Consider the following 24,972-nt stretch of genomic DNA (forward strand, 5'->3'; position numbering starts at 1 on the left):
GGGGGCCAGATAAGGCAATGGGAGGGAAAGAGACACACATGTCATGTGTTCTGGTATGAAGAATGGGGTTAGGGAACGAGGCAAGGCAATGCATGTATATGCACATGAGTAAAGTACAATGATATATGTATATGGAAGTTCTGTAAAGGAACCTGCTATTTCATGTGATTACACAAATTAATTATAGAAAGTTTTAAAATGTAAGCATTGTCACAAAAACAAACAGCTTTCCAATGCAGATCAGAGGGTAATGGCCAGTGGTGGGTTTCTTATGCTCTGCTATCTTTTGCTATGTATGCAATACCATTTATTTCCAGGCAATGTTATAATGATTAAAAAATCTATTTGTGTGACATGTAATAGTTCATGCCCTGTATTTCCAGCACACGATAGACAGAGGCAGGAGGATTGAGAGTTCTATAGTAACTTGGGTTACATAGTGAGACTCTGTCTCACAAAGTAGAAAATAAACTAGGATTTCTCAGTATTAATCATCTAAAGGAGGTTTTTTAAAAAGTTCCCTGTGTGCAGTATAGTGTAACGTGTGTAAGAGTCAGGCAATTACAGAAGGGATTTGCTGCAAATAACTCTCTAGTCCAGACGGGTTAGTAGGGCTTTTGTTAACTTTGTTAACTTCTCAAAGCAAGAATGGGGCAGGGTTCAGGGAAGAAAGGACCCTGAAGGCTATACAAGCTTGAACAAGAAACCCCCCATCCACCCCCAGAAGCAATGGAAGGATCATTGCAACCTGGCGAACAGTGGCTCATCCTGTGCTGCTCCAGGAGGCAGAGCTGATCCTTAGAGAACTGGATCCCTAGAAGAAAGAAATGTCATAGTCAGATGGTATGCCAAGCCATCCCTCTAGGCCACAGGACTGTCTGCTGAGACTCTTTTGGAGAGAGAGAGAGAGAGAGAGAGAGAGAGAGAGAGAGAGAGAGAGAGAGAGAGAGAGAGTGTGTGTGTTGGCAGGCTGACCATGAGACCTCCAATCTAGAATGTGATAATCTGGAAACCCTACAACATGCCTCCTTTTCTTGGAATTTCCTTGTCCTTGTTCTGTAACCAAGCAAATTCCACAGATGCTTAAGGTGCATCTCATATATCTCATGAGGCTGCTCGGGCCACACCCCATGGAATTCATCCACAGCTTCCCAATTGCACTAGCTTTCTGCCATAATCGACTTTAATGATTTAGAGTTTAATGTCTAGTCTTTGTGCTTCCCCCCTCCTCCCTCCCTCCTCCTCCCTCCCTCTCCCTCCCTCCTCTCCCTCCCTCTTTCCCTCTTTCCCTCCCTCCTTCCGTCTCTCCTTTTCTCCTTTGCAGTGAAGTCCATCTGCCTTAGTCTATGTGTCTTTCTTTCTGCCTGCCATAAGCACTGGCTCCATGAGTTCCTTCCTTCTATGTAGGAGTCAGCCAAAGGTCTAACTAGGGGCATGGCAGAGTGGAGAGAAGGGATGATCCTGGGCCCGAGATTAGTTTTGTATCTGTAACAAGAAAAGCTGAGTTGACTCCCGTTCTCGGCACTCAATGGCTCTGTTCAAACCCTGCAGAGAAGCCCAGCCTTGGAGTCCTGGCAGCCCTGGGCAACCATAGCAGTCATAATATTCTGACCAGCATTTGAGCCACAGTGGACAAATGCCACAATGTTGTCAAACTGTAGCTGGCACAGAAAGGATCTGGAAGGCCAAATAGCAATGTCTTCCCCTTTTAGTTGCGAAAGCTTTCCTGCCCTTTGATTAACAACCTAATAATGTAACTCACACCTCAGCCCATGTCATTGGATCTGGTGACCTCTATTCATATTACAATGTTGATTGTCCTCGTATCCATTGGATGGATAAGCAAACGTGCTTAAGTGTCTGTGTAGCTTAGAGGAGAATGTTGACAGCTGCTACTTGGACGAGGGTTTTCTTGTTGTTTATGCTTTATCTAATATGGATATGTCACCTTACATTGGTTATCAAATCTAGATGCTTCTTTGAAACTTGGGTTAGAGAGATGAGGGCAGAATTTCAAGGTGAAGTTTTAGCAGGCTCAGGGTAAGTGACCCAGATAGCCAGGGCTGCCTCCCATCACTTCTCTTTGGCCTCTTCTCATTTGCAGGCAACTAGCAGCCTCAGTTTTAGCTGCTTCTAAGAACTTCCCAGGCATGCATAACTAGAGCAGCCCTGGCCACAATGCAGTCCTCTCATTCTCCTGCTGCTGCTGATAAGTCCCCCATTAGTCCTTAGTCTCAGGAAAGATGACCCACAGGTCCACAGATGCAGACCAGCCAAAGTCCTCTGGTGGCAGAGGAGAAAGTGCTCTGCTTTGTTTGGCTGCAGTGTCTGCTGGCTTGATTCCTGTTCTCCTGGAAGCAGAGCAGATTCCCAAAATTAATCCTTCTTCCCTTGCATCATTTTGTCTGGAAGTAGAGGCACTCACAACCGTGCATCACAAGTGGCCCTTATACCAGCAAAGGCAGAGAGAGAGCAGCTTCCCTTTGCCGTTGCTAGGAAGCACAGCCATGTTTATTTTAGCAGTGCTAGAAGCTTTTTTAATAACACAGAAAGCTATAGGTTACTCTTACCATAATGAACATGTGCTTTTCTGGAAATATATTAAAGCAGAATTATCTCATCAATTCCTGTTTTCTAACAATAATTAAATTAAGAAAAAAAATCACCTAGGAGACAGGACAGGGGTATTAGAAGCTTCAAATGAAAACAAGAGCAGAAAGGATTCCCACAGAAGCAGCTTATTTTCGGATCTTGTGTAGCCATTGTATGTGAAGCAACCGTTCAACCCTGTGAGCCGCCCCCCCATGTTATCCATGGCCTATGAGGCATGTGCTCAGCCCTGTTAGCACCCCTTCAGCATGTGTAACCATGGTCTGTGAGGCAAGTGCTGAACCTTGTGAGTTGTACAAGGTGGTCACCTCTTTCATCTGTGCTTTATCCTTTTCTGGATACAAGCTACATGTTCAAGATATTGTTTGGATCTAGAGGATCTGGACACATTCCTCATCCCCAAGAGAAAAAGAAATTATGTTTGAACCCTGCAGGTGCCATGAGCCTGGGGCTGAGGAGGGTGTGGCTATCCTTTCCCCTGGGCTAGTCAAGAACATGTGAGGAATTTGAACTGGTCTTGAAAGGACAGACATCATGAAACAAACAAACAAACAAACAAGCAAACATGGCACATGTATTTTTTTTCCTTTTTAAAATTTAAATTAGAAAGAAGCTTCTTTTACATGTCAATTGCAGTTCCCTCTCCCTTCCCTCCTCACCTGCCCTCCACCAACCCCCTATCCCATCCCCTTTCTGCTCCCCAGAGAGAGTGAGGCCTTCCTTGGGGGAATCTTCAAAGTCTGTCATATCTTTTGGAGCAGGGCCTAGACCCTCCCCCGTGTGTCTAGGCTGAGAGAGTATCCCCTCTATGTGGATTGGGTTCCCAAAGTCCATTTGTGTACTAAGGTAAATACTGTTCCACTACCAGAGGCCCCATAAATTAACCAGACTTCCAAACTGACATTCTCGTTCAGGGAGTCTGGAACAGTCCTATGCATGTTTCCCAGCTGTCAGTCTGGGGTCCATGAGCAACCCCTTGTTCAGGTCAGCTATTTCTGTGGGTTTCTCCAGCCTGGTCTTGACCCCTTTAAACATAGCACATTTAAAGCAAGAATAGCAAGGTGGGAAGACAGCCCAGGTTTGATGAGACCTTCTCTATGATCTAGTGATTATAAATGGGTAAAAGTACTAAGTTTGGTAAGAGCTCTAGATTTCTATGGATCTTGATTTGATGCCAAGAAATACAAACTTTTTTTGTTGTTTTTTCTAAGAGAGGATCCCACTATGTAGCAGAAGCTGCCCTTGAATTTTGGTCCCTTCTGCTTCTGCTCTACAATCATTAGGATGAGCTTTCTTTTGCGGTACCAGTCAGAAGGCAGGAGTGACTTTGATTCCAATCTGACTACAATTAGGAATCCTTGTATGAATTACAAGGGTGACTTCGTGTTCTAACAGAACTGAGTTCTGGATAGCACCTCCCAAGAGAAGCTTCTCTGTTTATGGAAAGATTCTGAATTAGCCATTGTAATGGTCACTGCCAAGTGTGTCTAGTATGACTATACAAATGGGCTGAAACTTCATTTCACTATGATTCACTTAGGCTATTTAGATAACCACGTATGGACAGTGGTTTTCACCTTTGAGCTTTCCGGGAGTGAGCAGTGATGTTGTTGGTTTCCTTGTCAAGAAATTGGGATGAATTTGACTTCAGAGAGAGATATGATCACAGGTGGCAGACTTGATATTGATAATGAGTTTAAATTTTAAAACATGTTTCAATGACACATTGAACTACCACCACACACACACACACACACACACACACACACACACACACACACACACACACACACACGAGATGACTATTGCCAATATACTGTTACTCTTGGTGCCCTCTTGCCATTTTGCTTTGCTGATTGGCTGTGTGAACCATATAGACAGAACCTGGAGGAACATACCAGGTGGATGAATCAGAAAAAAAACTACTTCTATATACACTATAAAAGATGGATGTAATGGATGGAAAATACACTGTAAAGAATGCTTGAGCTCCAAATCCTTTGTTGTTGCTTTTATTTATATTGTACATATATGTATGTAAATGTTCATATATGTATCTGTTAGTGTAGAAGATAGTTTACTGCAGAGTAAAGAGGAGCAGTCTCACGGAGTGAAGGAGGGTCCAGCCCTAATGGCTTTGAATCCTGCTAATATCAAACTCAGCATCTCACAAATCCCCTTAAGAATTGAAGCTCAGAATCACTTAGGAGTTGGGACTCAAGTTAATCTGACTACATCTGGCTGCAATGGGCAGAGGAAGATTTAGGATCTCCACTCTCCACTCTTGGTATTTCTCAGACCTTGGAGGACAATCAAAGAGACACAAATACATGGAATTAGACTGCTGAAGGATCTTGTGAAGATGACTAGATTGTACTTGAGAACAGATAAAGTAAGACAGCAGTTAGGTACGCAGGTTGGAAGACTCTAACGATCACTACTGAGATTGTGATGGGTGTAACCCCTTCATTATGAAAATCTGAAGCTCCAAGTCCAGAGCTATTTGCTAGAAGAGATGGTGGTGTCGACATGGTTTGGATTTTACTTTGTAGCCAGGCCATAAGAGGAATAACCTAGGGTAAGAGGAAGAAACTAGCTTTGGCTGAACTAATATACTGCTGTAATGAATTATTAGCATTCCCTTAAAGAAGAACTGCCCACCATGGAAGTCAGGAAGTTCTACAAGAGGGGAAGAGTTCACTGACCCAAAGTTACCTCTTTTACTGTCTTAGGCCCATACAAGGAATTAGTTTTCATTTCCAATATAGGAAGTCAGAAACCAACAAACACACAAATGTCCCTGAGCAAAAGACAGACTAGCAAAGTGTGGCTTTGAGTGGAAAATGAACAAATAATAAAGATATTATTCATCTACTCATTTGAACAGGTTTTAAGGCCACTTGGGTATTGAGTTACCCAAGGGTCCATAGGAGACACTTCATCTGGAAGGTTTCCTTTCCAAGATTTCAGTTAGGACTGATGGATCCAGCTGGCAGTTCCTGGAACCTTCATGATTGCATTTTCAAGATTAACCCAAGGCTCCATCCCATTGATGATTATGTTCCAGTTGGAAGCCAACTGGCACTGGGGGTTTCCTCATTCCAGGAACAACATCTGGGATTCTGGTCTGGAGTGCTTTTAATCTCAGAACAGTGACCTTCCAGAACCCTATCTTGTCACATCAAAGGCAAGGGACCTTATGAGGATGCCTAGTCTTTGGCTGGTTTTTCCTCCACTGACCTGTTTGGTGACAGACACAACATTTATTTTTTATTCTATTTCCTCTGGGAGAGAAGCTAGCAGGAAAGCTTAAATCTCCCTATAAGAGTCTAGAAGTTCTACAGGAATTTGTTTTCTCTTTTTCTAGTAGCTTTGGCATCTTTCCCGCTTCTTTGTCCTCTATATTCCTGTTGTTGTTAAGTCCTTTACAGAGAAATCCCAAAGAGAGTAGGCAGGTAGTTCTACCTTCAGAGCCTTTCTGGCAAAGCTCAGTGGAGCTCAGGCAATCTGTCTCCCCATTAGCACAATGACAGGTGAGTCTCTTGACAGACTCCTCATTTATTAGAACACAATGATGAGAAGAGAATGTTGTAAAAACAGTACTATAAAAGCCATAAATCGCAACAACACTAAAAGTCATTAAAATCTTGCCACCTAAGATAACACACACACACACACACACACACACACACACACACACTAATTAAATCAGTTCAATGCCACATCTCATAAACTACATTAGCCTTGTACTAAATTATTAAGTGTGATAAACATGAATGGAACAGTTGAATAACAGTCATTCCCCTCCTGAAGTTGATTTGAAATGCATTTCAAGATGCTTTTAGTTTTCTGGTAATAAATTCCTTTGTAACCAGAAAAAGTATGTATAATTTTTCTGTTATCTGTTCCATCTGTCTGGATGTCAAGTTCATAGTATCAAGAGAGCAATGTGAGGACAACACTAAGTGGAACTAATAAAAGTCTATCAGCAGTCCCAATAGAGACCAGAAATATTTTAGTGGCATAATTTAAAAACTAAGACCAATAAATGGATACTGTGAACTTCTCTGATTGTTTACCTATCTTACAACTTTAGTTCCTAAATTGTGATTAAATACTTATGCATTCCGTGCTTCTTTTTATATTTTTTCATACATGAGGTATATTAATTGTAGAGAGTTAAAAGATAATGAGAGCTATAATATAATTTTGCCATTCCAAGAGGGCTATTATGAACATTTGAGCTTATCTGTTTTAATTTGTTTCTGTGATTATACAATACCAAATTTTATATTGCTTGCCCTTGTTAATCTACCCTGAATATTTTCCACATTTTAATATTTACAAAATGACAGTGTAATGGCTGTAGAGTATTTCATTCGACAGTCACCAAAGTTTGTTTAAATGGGCCCCTGTTGTAGACAGTGTAGGTTATCACCTCTTTTCTTAAACTCCATTGTTCTGAAAATCCTTATATCTGGTCTCTGTTTGCATGGATTCCCTGTTAAAAATAAGAATCTTTATTTGGACCACACCTTTCCCATATAACTCCATCATTTACCAGGTCCATTAGATGTCATTCTACCTGTACCATGCCAGTGAGTCTGTGTGTACAGGGGAAAGACCTCTGCACAGGCCACCATAGGGAGACAAAGGCCTATTATAGGTGTAAAGTAGGAATGACAGTAGAGGTAGAGCTTGGAGTCTCCAACAATGCTGTTTGTAAACTCGGAATGTGAAGTTGATAGATGAGGGGTTTTCTGGAATCAACACTGAAACATGAAAGGACATGAGGTCAGTGAGGATGCATAGGCAATATGGAATAGCTACTTAATCTGACTTTCCTTGGGAAATCTAGAGGCATCCTCCAGTGCAAAGACACCACTGTGTATTCAGCGCCTGGTTACATTTGCTGGAATATGATTCAGGGAATTTCTGTGGTGAAGGTGGGTGAGGGATGATGAAATGTAGCTCTGATCATTACAGAAATGAGAGAGATCCGTGTCTCATTTGTGCCCTTTGTGCCCTTGGCAACATCATCAGTGAAGTGCAAAAAGCTCTTGTTTCTGCCCTGTGTTTCCTTTGTCTCTGCTAGTCCCCATTTCTCAAGACTGTGTGTTGAATAGTTTCTGTCCTTTCATTCTTATCCTGAAACAGGTGCTATACCAACTAATACCCAGTGTTAACTGAGCTCTCTCTCTACAGCCAGTAGATTATATGCCCCATACTGAGAGAAACATCTGTGTGTTGAACTGGATAGCCATGTCCCAAACATGTTTCAGGATCATGTGTATCATTAAAATCTTGATTATTTTTATTCATTCCATCTTGAAATTGGTTCAGCAAGGAAGAAAATTGTTAAACAAAGACTTGAAAAAAGTAAGATTAACTTAATTTTATTAATCATGGAGTTCTTTTACATTAAAGTCAACTCAACTGTAGAGTAGTAGTCTAAGAAGGTGAGGGTTTTAGCATGATATAATAAGAGTGGAGTGCTCAAAGTCAGGAAGCAGAATTTGATTTGCTCTTTCATTGCTTGTGAGTATGAATTTGGGCACATCTGTTTATGGATCCCTTTATTTCTAACACTGGAACTCTACTCAGTAGGCCTTGTTTATTATTCTGTGACAGACAATCTGCCAAAGCAATTTGTAATCTGTAATATTCTATCACGATGCAAATTTGTTATTATGCTTGTCTAGTCTAGTTGAGATGTTTAAAAACTTGTTTGCCTTTAAACATATTTCAGCTTAATTTATATCTTGGTCATTCATTTTCATATTTAAACTTCAATCCTCTTCCTTGCTTGACCTAATTAAGAATCAGAAATGATTGCTTTCTTGGGAATGTGTTATCTGGCATCCTAAAGATGAGACTGGTATGCACAACCTTGCAAGAGAGAATGCTAATTGCATACCCCAAAGCCATGGGCTTTCATGCTTTTATCAAATTGCTCAGTGTGTTTGACTTTGTTACAGTAGAGCCAACCATTCTTGTATCATTTCAGTCACAAATGGCAACATGTTATTGATGCCTGTGTTCCAGGAGCTGCCTTGTCAGTAGGTAGCCTCTAGGTTCAGTGGCTGTTTACAACTATGGTAATTAAGATTAAGTCAAATCAGACATTCAGTTGCTCAGTAGCTCCAGCCACATGCCAAGTCCTCAGTAGACAAATACAGGTAGTGGCTACTTTGAATGGTAAGAATATTAGAACATTTTTGACATGGCAACAAGTTCTTTGTGATAGTCCCCTTAAAGACCTGATATCACAGTGTTCAGAGGCATTAAGCAAGATTGCCTAAGAATTTTTACACTAATTTTCACATGTCCACGCAACATAGTTTCACAGCTATCATTTCAAGTCTTTGATTATTTGGTATATTAAAATGATATTTTCTTTCTCTTGTGACACATAGGTCCTGTGTGACAGACATGTGTGAATGTCCAGTCCATAAAAACTGTTATTGTGAGTCATTTCTGGCATATACCCGTGCCTGCCAGAGAGAAGGCATCAAAGTGCACTGGGAGCCTCAGCAGAACTGTGCAGGTAAGAAAGTCCTGGAAGATCCATCAAAAAGTAGTCTCTGCCATGGCCAGGATAACAATGGCGTGTGTGTGTTGGGGGGGGTAATGTATTTTCTGGTGTGAACAAGCCACATCCCTCCTTGACCATAGGGAAATCCCCATTGGTGATCCAACTGGATTGCAACTTGATAAAACACAGGAGCTTCCCGCGGGGCAGAGTAGACAGCACTTCAGACAAACACTTTGTGACAGACACATTTTAACAATTTAAGGATTTCCACTGTTGCAAAATCCTCCTGACTTCAAGCTAACAGCTGGATATGCTTAGGACATGGACAGTTACAGTTAGCTTAGATCATGTGTGGAAGGAAGGAGATTCAGGACCATTACAGTCATCTAAGTTCTTCAGGAGAAACATGATCAGTTATAATAGATTGCTGAATAAACTCCAGGAGAATGTTTCATTCCCTTTAAGAAGACAGATTCCTACAACAGTGCTTCTTAGCTGTTTGTCCTCATTAATTAGCTCATTTGATATATGTAAAATGGATGCCTCTCTTCATCCAAAAATATTACAAAGAGGTGAAGAACTGGGCATTGTGCTAGATGATGTGTGTGGGTACTTTGATGACTACAAGTGATGGATTTCTTGTCATTGAAGTGCTGCTCTCTTGTGAGAGAAGACAAAAACAATAACTTACAAAAAGCACTTGCAAATGGTGGTTTAGTATGAAGAAAGAAACAGACAGTGTGGAGTTGTAGAAAGCAAATGGAAAAAGGGTGGATAGCTACTTGGACAGAGTAAACAGGAAAGCTTTCTTAATACAGATGGTGTTTTAACATGACACTGAAGGGCTGAGAGAGTCTGGGCAAGCAGATCAAGCACAAGAACCAGGCTGAACAGCCATAGAGCAGCAAACACAAACAAACAAACAAACAAATAAACAAAGCCACCAACCCAGGATTTCTCACACTGGAAAGGGGTCAGTTCTGGCTTGATCTTGATGTTCAAAGCAAAGGGGAGCACAGATGAGAATGGGTGAAGAGGAAGCTGAAATGTACAAGCTCTCCAGACCTTGGCAAGGAACCTAGCTTTTATTTTAGGAAAAGTTGAAGCCAGTGGGGGGTTTGAAAAAGTTTGCTTTACAAAGTTTAGTACATAGAAAGAGTGGAGGGAGTCCATATTGAACACAGGTGGCTGAGGAAGGACTGTTGAATGAGTTGTGGTATAAAACAGATGGGGTCTTGGGTTGAGATAACAAAGAGAATATGGAATTTCACCATATCAAGGTGTGACTATTGGTGATATGTGTGTGGAGCATCCTGAAGAGTATCCCACTCACAGATGGACAGCCAATGACAGCCAATGCTGCTACTTAGAGTTGATGGTGACAAGACTGAATATGTGTCATCTAAGCCTAAGTACTGGGAAGCTTTTCTGTGTAAAGGGCCAGATGTGCCAAGAATTAAAAAGCCTGGGAATTTTGTAAATGTGAGGTGGTCCTATTAGCCTTAGCTCAGATCTTCAGTTATATGATCTGCAATATGTCATTGCTAGCTTCAGAATGTCTTCATTAATGGAACAGAGGAGAGGTGGTCTGATTCAAAGAATAGTCAAGATTTGCCTTAAATGTGTGTTTGCAGTGCATCAGCATACTGCTTCCTTAAACCAGTAAGTTCCAGCATAGCTAGAATTAGAATCACTGAGAGGTTAAAAGCCACACCATGAGCCCCATGCACAGATGGCCTACTTCAGTTGGCCTGCATACCCCTAAGAACTTCCCTGGTGGGTGACTTTTACCTGCAGTTCTAGTGGAAGCCACTGAGTTAATTTATTTCTTAGGTGGTCTTGTTGCAATAGGATGATGGATATGCTGGAGATTCAGCTCCTGGGTGATATTGATCTTCAGAAAGAGATCATAGCCTTTTATCTACCTTTGATATACCTTTAATTTTGCTCTCAGCTTTGAAAATCCGAGTATAACTTTGATATCAGAGTTCCCTTTCCACTCTCAGTGCTTCTTTTTTAGGGATGTATTGGCCTGATAAGAGTAGCTCACACTATGGTATAGCTGAGGCCAATGAGAAGAATGAAAGTTAGTGATCTCTGACCTAAGGCTCTTGTGCTAGCTGGAATATGAGAGTGATGCTTGTTTATTGAGTCTTTCTAGCTATCACGAGTAATTTTAGCTCCCTTGCTTTAAGTTCTCCTCCCCTTAAATCTTCCAGAAAAATGAATAAAATAGATGGAGGCAAGCACCTATCCATCCTAGTATAATAAAGGGCTCAGCAGGATTCTATCCATTGTATTAGCTGTTGTGGTGCTTTGGTTTGGATCCTATTACATACAGGATATATGAACCCTCTCCTCCTGGCCCAGGGCTGTACTTCACATCATTCCAGTGCACACATTGCATTTGAGGACTATACTTTTCATGTCATCATATTCATTTCAGGCACTGAATCTCTGAAGCTAAAATTACTCTAGTAAAGGAAAAGAAATATAGTACCAATGTTAATCCCACAGAGTCTAGGAGAAAAAATTTGGCCAAATTATGGCCAAATTAATTAAAGCAAGCAATAAATTAAAGCAAGTCTTTAAAAATTTGTGTGCATGGGGTGTCTTTCCCTAAAGGTAGGATTCAAGAGATCAGCATTAGACATGGGTGAGATAAGGTTTTTTATAGTTCAGGAGTAGGGGGTATCCAAATGAGGATTTGGCAGGCAAATAGGTGGGGTTATAGAAACAGAACATAAACATAACAAGTTGGTCAAAATGCACTTCTGAAACAAAGACATGGCTGCAAAGTGATCATAACAAGGTGGTCATAACAACAGGTGGCCATAATAACCTTTTTGAAACAAAGGCATGGTTCCATTTCCTGGAACAGGCAGTACAGAACCAGTTGAAGTTAAGGTTACAGGTTGGACATATCCCAATCCTTGGGAAACATATTTAATCATAAACCAAAATGAATCTAGTTTGTTATTACTGTAAGATGGTTTTCAAGCCTAAGATAGAGGCAGGCTGGGTTGTCACCTGAGAGGTTCCTTTTACCTTTCAAAATTATCAGTGTGTGAATTTTATTACATCTGTGTGAAGTGTAGCTCCTTCAGAGCAGACATTGCTGCACACACACACTCACATACACACACACACACACACACACACACACAGAGAGAGAGAGAGAGAGAGAGAGAGAGAGAGAGAGAGAGAGAGAGAGAGAGGCACACATACCGCAGACTTTTACAGATTGTCAGTTGGTATATTGAAAAATAGATTTACAGGGCTTGGTGCATCTCTCATAGAGTTTTATTAAGATTCATCTAGAATATTGAAGACTGTAAAAACACAATTTACTTGTTTTCAGCTTCCAGGTTCCCTGACTCATGATAACATTTAAGGCTACTAAGACAGAAAGCGTTTTCTAGTGTAAAAAACTTGAGAGTTGAACAAATAAGAAACAAATGAGGCAAGAAACTGAGTGAACAAGTGACATTTTAAAGGTTTGCCTGGATTTTAACACTATCGCTGCTGTTGACATGCCGCTAGCTAGGACAGGAAGGACTAATGGAATTCTAATTAAGCCTGGGAATTGTTAAATAAAAATTTAATGCTAAGAACTGTAGTGATGCTTATGTATTTAATAACAACTCTTTTTACATCCTGTTATTTTCTAAACACCTTCCCTTTGCTGAGGAGTGTACTAGAATTTTAGATTGTATTTTATATTATCTCATGCCCATGGTATCACTAAGAACCCCACCACATTTTATTGATAAATATGGAGACAGAATAATTAATCAATTCTATAGAAATTGAGGAAGCTGGGTGTCAAACCTAAGTTAATTGATAGCATTGTAAGAACACAGAGAAGCAAGACAATTAAAGTATAAGAATGAATGTAGCTGGCTCTAATTTTACACACACACACACACACACACACACACACACACTCTTATTGATTCTTTGTAGATTTCACATCATGATTTCTGATCCTACTTATCTCCCTGTCCCCTTGAATCAGCCCTCTGCCCTTGCAATTTCCTCTCACAACAAAACCAAATATAAAAGAAAATCCAAAACCCAAACAAAACAAAGAAACAAAACAAAAGCAAAAGAAGAAGATTCTTATCATGGAAGCTATAGTGTGGCCTGTTGAGTCACATAGTTTACCCTTTAGTCCATTCATCTTTTCTTGCAAGTATTCATTGCCTAGTCATTGGTCTGACTCAAAACTGTAATGATAAATCTTTTTACACCAAAGCCACCCGAGCCCTGCCGCCACGTGGGTGCTTTCCTCCAGCCGCCTGAGTTCTGCCCACTGCTTTAGGGCCTCAAATAACACACAGAGATTAATATTATTTACAATGCTGTTGGCCAATGACCAGAAAATCTTATCTGCTAGTTCAGTCTTAATTATCAACTATAATCATAAGACTTATTCTCATGGAATGTGTCCTCTCTTGCCAAGATCACATGGTGGCTCCAGAGCAGAGAGCAGGAGGAAGAGGGAGAGCAAGAGGACAATTTCCTTCTTGACCCTGCTTATATCCTGAGTCTGCCTGCTATGTCACTTCCTGCCTGGATCTCTTAACTACATTTCCCAGAATTCTCCTTGACTCCTAGTCCCACCTATCTTGCTTTCCTATTGGCCAAAAGTACTTTATTTATCAACCAATAAGACAAACATATACACAGAAGGACATTCCCCCACCACAAGGCCTTTAGTTTCTGCTACATAACTCACTGGGGCTCCTCTTGACTGTCCTGTTGTTGTCCTGTATCATGGAGATCCTGCACTTTTGGATCTGTAGATTCATTCCCTACACATGCTCCAACAGTTATTCACAGATTCTGTGGATGTTGGGGTGGGCTAACTCATAGCCATGGTTCTGGGCCTGGTTGGGAGTGGGTTGGTCAGCTTCCTAGCTTTCCTTCCTCATCACTACTTGGAGGAGCTCTCAGCACTTCCTCAGCTAGCTCACACGGTGTAGCCTACAGCAAGGAGCAGGGCAAGTTTTCCTGATCTTAGGTCCTCAGATACTGGTCACACATACTCACATCACCAGGGCCAACTCTACTGTTTTGCCCAGGTGAGGTGCAGAGAACCTCTCTCCTGATTGATGTAAGGAGCACATGGGGATGGGACTGTGGGGTGGTCAGCTATCATGCCCTCAGGGATGGACCCACAACAGGGTCAGCTCTAGTGGGCTGCCCAGGTGGGGTGCCAGCTGGGTCTTTATTAACATCAGCCACTTGATTCCTGGTAGCTGTTTCTTAGGATCATCTAACTCCATACATTTGTTAGGGTATTGTCTCTTGGACCTTACATTGCCATCCTTAGTAGGATATCTGCCACTTAGCTACAATGGATAATAGTTGTCTCTGTACATTCACTACCAGATATCTTAGATGGGAGAGGTGATAGAAAAGGCAACTTCTGCTTTGCATTCTCTACAGTGCCATGGATGTCATGTGTTGTGTGATCAGTTGTTTGAAGAGGTATAGTTGGGCATTGTGACCTTCAGCATCCAAGGGAGAGAGTAGAGCCTTCAAACAGCCTCATTCAGGACAGCACAGAGAGTGGCTAATTGAACATTTGGTAAAGTCTAATGTAACAGCTTTATGTATCACTGTAGCTGATGAATGTTTCTGGAGGGTACAGAATACTAAGTCTCCATACTTTGAAAATTTCCTAATTTGAAGAAAAAAAAAAAGATTTAGCTAAATGAAACCTTTCAAAGGCATGTGTACAAACCAAATCATATGTGTGCTTAAAAATTGTCTTTTGTCTTTTATAAGCTTAGAAAACAAATGGATTCACAGAGCATAAACAAAGGCCCCAGTTGGTACTTGCTCTCTAGCATCATCTGAACATAGTGCTGAAATGAAGACAAATCTGTTAGTGTCAGTCTGCAGTTAAAAGCCTTCTAAGCATTCTCTTTGCAGGGTGTTGAGGACTTCTGTGTTCTCTGGCCCCTAGATGGTTCTCTTCCTTTCTCTGTCATCATTCTCCCTTCCTAGCCTACTCAGAAAAAAATCTTGAAAGATGTGACTAGAAATTGATAGATTTTCAAAGAACTACAAGGGAATTCTGTTTATTTCCCTGAAAATAACACCTCCTGGCCTAGGAACATAGCTTGGCCTGTAAAGTGCTTGATTTGCATGTCAAGGACAGAAGTTCCACCAGAACTAACATTTAAAGCACATACACACACACACACACACACACACACACACACACACACACACACACAGCACATACATACACACACACACACACACACACACACACACACACACACAGCACATACATACACACACACACACACACAGCACATACATACACATGCATACACACAACCCTCACATACTCAAACACACAGCCACACACCCCAGAACTTCACTGTTATTGGGCAGTTCAAACAAACGAACAACTACAATGTCCAAGTGCTTTGAGATGCAGTGACCCTTGTCTGGGGTTTTTAGAAGCTATTTGACAGAGTGACATTTGAGTTAAGATAAGAAATTAGATTAAGTGAAGATTTCGAGTTGATGATAATAGATTCAGAGCTCTATAACTGGAAAACAGGGCTGGAACTGGAACCGGAGATCAGAATGAAAGGGGAGAGTACAAGCAAATGTCAGAGGAGCAGGGTAGGAGGCTATTTTAGTATTTAGTGCTAAGGTCAAGCACAGGCATCCAAGAGATGAACACATCTCTAAGGGGTTAGTGAGGACCAGAGGGCACAATGTCATAAGCCAAGTAAACAAAATGACCTTGTGAGCTCTTTGAGGAACGAGAGCTGCCAGGATGTCAGCAGATGTAATGACTGCTGAAAACTTTGGAAGGAACAGCTTCAATAAAGTGGAGGGTGAAGGAGATGGGTTTGCAATGTTAATGGATTACAGAGAAGGGCAAAGTGACTATACATTTTTCCATAAACTTTGATATTTGAAAGGAGGGGAGAAGCAAGTCTGCTAGCACAAATATAGAGGGAGAAGATGAATGTGCGAGCAGACAGATTACAGAAGGAGTAGTGGAGGGGATAGGCAGGAAACTTGCAGTCAACTGGGTTCTGTTTGGGTGGTCGATGGGCATCAGTGTGGATGCTGATTGCCACACTTGATAGTAGATAGCATTTGATCACTTGATCATGGAGGATGACTCACTTGGTTCCAAGTGGTTCCTGACAGTCTGAGGAGTAGAAGTAAATTATGAGAAGTTTAACCAATGGAATGTTAAGTTATGCTGTAGATGGAGGTCATGTCAGGGAATGTAACACTAAGGGATAGAATAGTGGTTTTCTTATTCACTGTATGATTCTGCACCTAGGCATACTCAGATAGATGGGATTATGTTTAAGAGACAAAGAATTTTAGAGGTTATGGAGGGATGTAAATAGATAATAAGAATCACAGTACCCTGTATTATTATTTCCTTCAATATCTTGATGGTGGTGACTATGCACAGAAAGCATCTGTGGCCACCCATAGAGGACAGATCACATCACAGGACACATAAAGAATTGTAGAGAGGATTCTTAACGACAAGTGTTAAGTGTCTACTTGCCTGCCTCATTTGTTGAGCAAGCATTTATTGATGGCTTTTATACCCAACCTGCTCTGTATCCTCACAAATGAGCTAGTTTCTCAAGCTATAGTGATAGACCAGACAGAAAGCTCTGTTCTCAACAAGCTTACATTCTGGTGACAGATGATAAACAATAGACCATTCAGGTCAGAGAAGGTATAAGGAAGAAGGGAGGAAAAAACAGTGTAAAAGGGTAGTGAATGTATATTTTTTTAGATGGGAAGTTTGAGAAGACACCTCAAAAAGCTAAGAGGCTGAGCTAGGCATAGGAATCAATAAAAGCAGATGCAGTATAATGACTGGTAATAACCTCTAGTAACTCATCCTCTGACATGGATCAGATAGATGACAAGTGGTTGATAATTTCCAATTTTTCCTATGGACAAATAAGAGACTAGATGCTAAGTAAATATGCTATGTTTTAATAGGGACCCATGGAAAAACAATTTTGAAGTCAAATGTTTGTGTGTGTAACTAGATTCCATCTTATGGCTGCACGTGTGTGTGGAAGACAGTGATCAATATTATGTGTCTTTCTATGTGACATCAGCTACACTAGCTGGCAAGAGGACTCCAAAGATATGCCTATCTTTTCTCCCTTAGTGCTATGTTTGCTTATATTGCTACCACATCCAGCTTACAGTCCTCAGGTTTGTACAGCAATCCCTTGAGCCATGGAACCATCTCACCTGCCCCAGAGTAAAATATTCTATATTTGGTAATATTCAAATGATGCTCAAAACTCTTTCAAACAACTCATGAACAGGGAGTACATGAGAGAAACATGCTGGCCATATCTTTGTTTGTTTGGCTTTAATTAGAGCTATGGGCATTCTGGGGGCTATTATAGAACTTGTTTCTTTTTAAGTCATTATTAGTTAAATATAGACAAATAACAATTTTAAATATATAATTCAAAAGACTCAAAGTCAGGCTTGTTAAAAAAAAAAAACAATTCTAAAGTTTATGGTTGTAGAATCAGTCCTTCAGCAGGTATTGTCTTCACAATGCACAAACTAAAACAGAGAAATTAAAGCTACTCTTCATTGTCATTAGTTTTGTTTGAAATAATTTCAAATGAAGTGTGGAGTACTGTTGGTTTGTCTGGAGAATCCCTGCTCTGAATCCTTCCATGTGTCAAATTCCCATAACTGAGAATGAGCCACAACCCCATTCTTTGTCATTGGTGCTAACACAACTGGAAAAGTCATAAATCTTCCAGAATGTTTTTATTGTTGTTTTCTGATAAATCTATTCATGGATTTTCAGTGTCTCAGAAAATATTATGAAAATCATTTCAGTTCTGAGTTAACAAAGATATCAAGTTGGTAGGAATTGCCTTGTTATCATATGGACTTTTGTACTCTCTGATCCAGCCAGCTAGCTGCTGCCCTTCTGTGGTCACACATGTGACTCTTCTACATTTGGCACTATCCTATTGCTTTAACTTGTCTGAAGTTGATTCATTCAACACATGATCACTTTGACTTAAAATGTGTCACGTACCTCCAATATTGTCAAAATTTTTTTCTGTATGTAATACTCTTGATATTTAAATAGTTGTCTGTGATATTTTTCTTCATCATAACTCAGTAAGAGGAAAGAATATTTGTAGTTAAATTGTCATGGTATTTGTATCAAATAAATACCATTACCAATTTTCTAACAGCCTTACAAATTTATGGTCTGTCTTACTTAGGAATGGAAAAGCCTTGATTACTCATTTTTGTTTTAAGATTCATTGGCCCAGGGGACAGGTCTTTGGGTCTTTGGGTCTCTGGGTTTGTTAAGTTCCCTAGTGTTTAAAGAATGTTACTTGTTCCTTATTTCCTCATTGAAATGTAAATCTGAACTTTGGCTGTGGCAGAGTCTCTACATTGCCTAGAGCCCACAAGACTTGTCTCTGGAAGAGACAAGAGCTGACATGGCCTTTTTTTCACAACAACTTTGTTCCATCTTTTTTAGCTACTCAGTGTAAACATGGTGCTGTGTATGATACATGTGGTCCGGGATGTGTGAAGACCTGTGACAACTGGAATGAGATTGGCCCATGCAATAAGCCATGCATCGCGGGTTGCCACTGTCCAGCAAACTTGGTCCTTCATAAGGGAAGATGCATCAAGCCAGTCCTCTGTCCTCAGCGATGACCTTTGTTCCAGGCAATAAGACTTTGAAATCTAGTGTCTTTGACACTGACATGGAAGAGCCAATGAAGGACTGTAGTATTTGTGTGCCTGATTCTGCAAATACACAGAGTATATATGTGTGTATATATATATAGATATATAGATATATTCAAAACATTTCATCATTTATATAAACTATAGGTGGATTATTATATGTATATTTTTTGCTATAAGACATGTATTATTTCTAGAATCCTAATATCTAAACCATTGGTTGCATCATATAAATATACAGGTGCTTTTAATTTAATAAGGTGGCATTCAGACCTATCAGGTGTCTTTAACATCGCATACATGTGACATTCTAAGGATGTTTCCTGAAAGCCTTCATCCTACCTGCATTAATTCAAAACTTAAGTCAGGATCTTTGAGTAGGATGTTTTTTTGGAGAAGGGCACATTGTCTAGGGGTATTTCATGTTTCCAAAGACTGGAATGTATGCCAGAGAAAGAAGGTATGAGATTGGGGGTGGGCACTAATGAGCGCAAACCCAGGGGGAGGCTCTCAGACCTCATTGGGTCTTAGCTGGATATTGTTTCCAAAACTGGATAGTTGCCAAGAAATATGTATTTTTCACTAGGGTATTGCCAAAAAATTCAATTTATTTCTTTTTCATTTTTGCATATCCCATTAGTCTCCTCACAATTTGTGTGTGTGTGTGTGTGTGTGTGTGTGTGTGTGTGTGTGTGTATGGAGGTGGCCCTTTGTATGTCATACACTGAAGTCAAAAGGTGTCTGGATAACATTGTATTGAGCATAAGAAGATATTTGGAGGAATCATTGCACAATACATAAGGAGATAGTAATTTCTCTGAATCTCAGAGCAAAATTTAGGATGGGCAAATTCATTTAGTAGCTAGAAACATAGTTATAGTGACCTTTTGTCACTATCTCATCTATAAAATGAAAGCCGTTGGCTGTTCTGTATCACGTCTGTCCATTGTTGTTTGTGGATATTCATGTGTTACAGGTACTGGGCAGGAAGAAGAGATTTGCTGGCCACTTGTTGAAGCATCATTCCAAAAGAGAATTGTTTCCACATTTGCTCTAACTTACTGATGTTACTAATAGTCATTGGTTCTTGTTTTCTGCTGAATAAGTAAAAATGTCAAAAAATAAACATAAAACCCACCAAACTCACTGATGTCAAAAAGAAAAATGTCTGCGTTGTAGTAAATAAAGGGATTAAGATTTAAGCAAATGCATTTTTCCTTCCTCATGTCCTGTGTCATATTTCATAAATTAGCTAAATTAACTCTGGTTATTCAATTTAAATAATTTTTCTTATATATCATTTATATGCCCTACATTAGCTTTCTTTTAAAATAAATCACATTTTGAATAGATAATAGAAGATACTAAAAAATCATCAGAGCATTACCCTCACATATCAAGGGCATATCTGCTGATTTTACATACATTGCTGGCAGCTAAGGTATTAATTTGGATTTTTATTCCTCTGGAATACTTCTTGTGTGTGAGTCTGTGCATAGTTAAAGGTCCTGGTGACTGGTGACAACAGAGCATCTTATCCTATCACTGCTGGCTGCTGTACTTTGATCCTAATCCTGCCCACAGCCCCTCTTGTGTGCAGCCAAGGACTTAACACAGTGAAGCACTATATATGTGTGAGGGGTTGAGTTGTCTGTGACCTATCTCTATGGCCGACCTTGTCACTAAGGATGCAAGAAACCCATACACAGAATTTGGGATACTGGAGTTTTCAAACATTTCAGACTTACACTTTATTTTCTTCTGAAAGGAGAACAGAGTCAGTTCACTTGTCCTGATTGTTTCCAGCTGCTGGAAACTGAGTAGCTTCCTTCAGGTTGAGTTTGAGTCCCTTTTGAGGTCATTCTGCATTTTCCCCTATGACAGAGGACTGCAGAAAGGGAACAATACACAAGGGAAAACTGTGGGCAGTTGTTTAATGCTCATGATTCATTCATGGACTATTGTGGGAAATTACCAATACGGAGTCAGGTAGAAATATAAGGGTATTTAATAGGGAAAAGCCTTACTTACAGAGCGACCTAGCCAGCCGGTGGGTCAGCAGCCTGTACAGCAAGAAGCAAAGAGAAACCGAAAGCGCAAATGCAGTCACCCTACGTCACTCTGACCACGCCCTCACAAGCGTGGTCAGGCACACCTGTAGCCAGCCCCTAAGAAGGCGTGGCTACAGCTTCCCCTACAATGGACTGTGTATCTTTATCCACCAATGCTAACTGACTCCTTTTCAGACACTTTAATCATGGCGAGACATTGTACATGAAGGAGGAAGCCTCTTTAATGTGAACCAACTTCATCATTTTGGTTGATTTGAGTTCATGTTTGTGTGACATATCCAGGGATTAACATAACTCCTGTACAATTTTAGAAATTAATCTAAGAAGAAAGTGACATCAGACGAAGAAAAGGATTTCTCAATACACAAATGAGAATCCAGACACCTGTCTGATGAGAGATGAAAAACTTAGCAGTGAGTGCATATACTAGTTTAGTCATCACTAGCACTTAGGAAGTACTCACTAATAACAGTCTTGCTTTATTTAGATAGACATTCTAAAACCCAAATCTCGAAGATAGATGGTGCAAAATAAAAATGTCCTGCTTCCATCCCATTCTGGTCAGGGAGAGCTGGTCCATGGTAAGCAGAGTTAAAGCATGGAACAAAACTGATCTATTCGTGAATGTAAAGTTCTTTGTGATGCTATTAGCTGTGAAGACTGAGTGCGATGAAAAACAAACACCTGTTGATGAAACTCAAACACAATTCTGATTCTAGTTGGCATTTAGCATGTACTTTTTTCTCTCTGTGAAAATGGTTGAACATTCTAACTCATTAATGTTACTGACAGTGAATTTTTCCAGAACAGTGGCATGTTGAGAATCACCCTCTTCAGGTTAAAGGCTCCTGTCCTAACTTGCTGTTTGCAAATAGGATGTTAGAAGCACCTCCAAGCACATACAGGAAGGACACAGTGGTTGACATCCTCCCTACTTCACCGGCCTTGAATATGAATAAACTGTTCTGACAGGAAACTCTTAAGAAATATTTCAGACATACAAAAGAGATCAACAATCATGCTGCAAACATCCATGAATACATTACCGTAATTAACTGGCAGGGTCAGTAAAATTTTCTTGAATAAATAAATAAAAGATGATGAACACCAGCCCTGTGCTGGCGACAGCGCTATGTGGAATGTGTTGAGTTTGGGCTTTGTGGAGTCCCCATCCTCTTTACCGCTCACTCTTTGTCACTCACAGTCATGCAGCTCTGACAGGCACCAGCATATGCTCTGGGAAGCACTTCGTGTGGAAGGAACTGCCTCAGGGGACAAGCACCAGGACATTTTAATTAACAGTCTCCTCCCAAAGTAACTCTCAGAAGCAAACAAAAGCAGATTCTGGTTCTGAATCTGAATACTTTTACTCACAAACCTTTTGGGGACCGAAGATTTTAATTCTGAAAAAAGGACAATATTCAATTGGCTGAGAAGAGCGACTGGAAAAGAAACTGTGACTGGTAATAATGTTGACCCTCAGCCCCAGACTTGTGTCTCTGTGAGTTTAACCACAGCTAAGTGTTGCAAACACACAGGAGATCCATCCTATTTGTCGTTTCCTTGAGGGTTACCTTGAGCAAGCTAAATCTGAAAGGTGAATGAGTGAGAGATGGGACGGGAAACTTCATTTAGGCCTGTGGGAAGAAGTTATTGAGACAGCAGGCCACTTTGAACCTCCTGTGGCAGTGGCACAGAGAGAGGCAGGAAGAGAAGTGTGCAGAGGTGTGTCCAGTTATGTGAGGTATGGGCAGAGAAGGCACCGGGCAGCTGGGATCAAGAAGGGCACCCCAGTCATCCTAAATGTCCTTAGTGAAAACTCTAAGGCAGGACTAACTGTCCAGGTTCTATGTTACGTACAGAGGATGACAGTTGTGTGTGTCCTGGCTAAGTGGTCAAGATTGCTTGCAACTACAGTGCACATCTTTGGACATCTCGGGTCTTTTTCAACTGCCTAAGAGTTGGAGGAGTGACAGGAGCCCTGTCACCCTCTCTGAAACGTTCAGACTTTGATGCTGATTGGCTCTACCTCTTTAAGAGACGGACCCTGCCCCCTGACAATAGTCAGGGTACACAAGGGAAAACGTACTATGTCATCACCACGTCACCCGCCATGCATTACAGCCTGCATAAGGACTCTGGGCATTCGTGGAACCTCAGTGGACATGCACAGTCTTCCCTTTAAAAGTTCCAACTTCCCTGCTGCTCACTCTCTACTCTCTCTCTGCTTCTGTTCGCTCTCTCTTCTCCCACCGACACGCTCTTTCTGCCTCTCCATGGCGACCGGCCATGTCGGTCAGCCATTACCCCTGTTCCTCTTCTCTCTTAGTCTCCCTACTCTGCCGGGCCTATAATAAACTAGTCAATATGTCTCATCCTATGTCTTACTCTTGTGCCTTCCTCTTTTTCTTCAAAAACATAACATTTGGTGCCCACGTGATTTAGGCTCTCTCCGTAAGCTCTCTCGCAGCTTGCTGGCGGGATAGGCTTTCTCTGTAACTTCTCCTGCCAGGGGCATGGGAAATTTCTGGGATCCTAAAATCTGAACTCATAACCCACTTCCATCTCGGCTTTTCCTGACACTTCCTCCTACCTGTAGTGCCCTGAGATGCCGGAACTCTGTACACTTCAACTCGCCACTTTTCAAACTAAGGATCTCTGGAACTTACTCATCTGCCTGTTCGCTGCAATCTGGTAAGATACCCATTACTTTTCCCATGGGGTAGACCCAGCACTCCATTTTGGAGTTCACTGCCTTTTGGTCTACTGGGTCCATTTTTCCGTTTCAGACTGCTGAGCCTCTTTTGGGCTTTCTGCTGGGTGCTCTCAGACAAAGCAGTCTGTGCCATTTTGCCTTGTCCATAAGAAATACATTTTATGGGTCCTTTTGGTTACTGCTAGTGAGTAGGTAAATGAGGGTAGTTCTTCTGCCTCACAGTGGGAACTTTCTTTCACCTGGGAATGTCCCTCGTTCTTCTATTTGTTCTATATCTGACTGTGTTTCTTCTTTGATTGGCAGTGTCTGCTTGAGACGCTCTGAGAGTTTTGTTTTTTTTTTTGTTTGTTTGTTTGTTTTCATTTTTTCACACGAAAGAGGTTTGAGGTTTTTGGTTCAGTTCCACGAGGGATCTTTTGGGTTTTGTACAGCTTACTGCCTCACTCATGGAGAAAGAATGTGCTTATGGGGGCTGCCATCTTGGTCATGTGGTCTGACCTGGTGGCTGCCATCCTGACCACTCAGTTCAGTAACTTGCACAGGCAAGTACTGCCGCCAGACATCTTGCTTTTTATTTTTTGTCTCTGATTTCTTCTTTAACTTGCTGGGTGCATCTCCCATAGGTCAGGTCTAGCACCCTGCTCCGGGATCGCTGTGTATTTTTTTTTTTAAACTGCTGGGTCCTCCTTGGTATCGGACCTGCTGAGCTCCCCATCAGACTCCTGTGTCTTTCAGTCATGGCCCTGGCACCACTTCCAGGCTGATGAGCTTCTGCCATGTGGGCTAACCTGGGCACACCGAGCGCCTATCTTGGTCATGTGACCTACCTGTAAGCATGCCCACTCCAGCGGCCTATGCCAGCAAACCTGTCTGCTGGATTTTTTATTTCTGTCAGATTCTTTTTGCTTTTTATTTTATTTTATTTTTTTTTTGTCTGTGATTTCTTCATGGCCCTGTTGCTCATGGCTCGTTTATGGAATACTGTGTCTTTCTAGGGCCCTCTGTTTAAGTCTACTTTGTCCCTTTAAATCTCCTGTCTGTTTGCTACAATGTACGGATCAGAGATTGCATTCTGGTTCCTCTTTTACTCTTATCCAGTCCTGCTTGTTTCTGTACATGTAATTTAAATTTAACTTTATACTTATCTAACTCTATATGCAACTTAAACTGTGCTAAGTCTCATATTTCTAAATTGCTATGTATCTTGAAATGATGGTAAACATTTAAAGTCATAAAGGTCTAATTTAACTATACTTAAAATATAGGCTAAC

The 24,972-nt window shown here is 40.9% G+C and overlaps 1 protein-coding gene across 1 annotated transcript in view; it reads left to right on the forward strand.

The window, feature by feature from the left end:
* The window catches only part of Bmper (BMP binding endothelial regulator), a 250,052-nt gene extending 229,928 nt beyond the window's left edge, over nt 1-20,124 (forward strand). The window contains exons 14-15 of the mRNA XM_027411690.2: nt 9,027-9,157; nt 18,699-20,124. Coding sequence (XP_027267491.1) covers nt 9,027-9,157; nt 18,699-18,880 — 313 coding nt within the window. The 3' untranslated portion in view covers nt 18,881-20,124. The remainder of the gene's footprint in view (nt 1-9,026; nt 9,158-18,698) is intronic.
* The last annotated feature ends 4,848 nt before the right edge of the window (nt 20,125-24,972 follow it).

The sequence above is a fragment of the Cricetulus griseus genome, chromosome 4 (assembly GCF_003668045.3).
Source record: "Cricetulus griseus strain 17A/GY chromosome 4, alternate assembly CriGri-PICRH-1.0, whole genome shotgun sequence".
Classification (NCBI taxonomy): domain Eukaryota; kingdom Metazoa; phylum Chordata; class Mammalia; order Rodentia; family Cricetidae; genus Cricetulus; species Cricetulus griseus.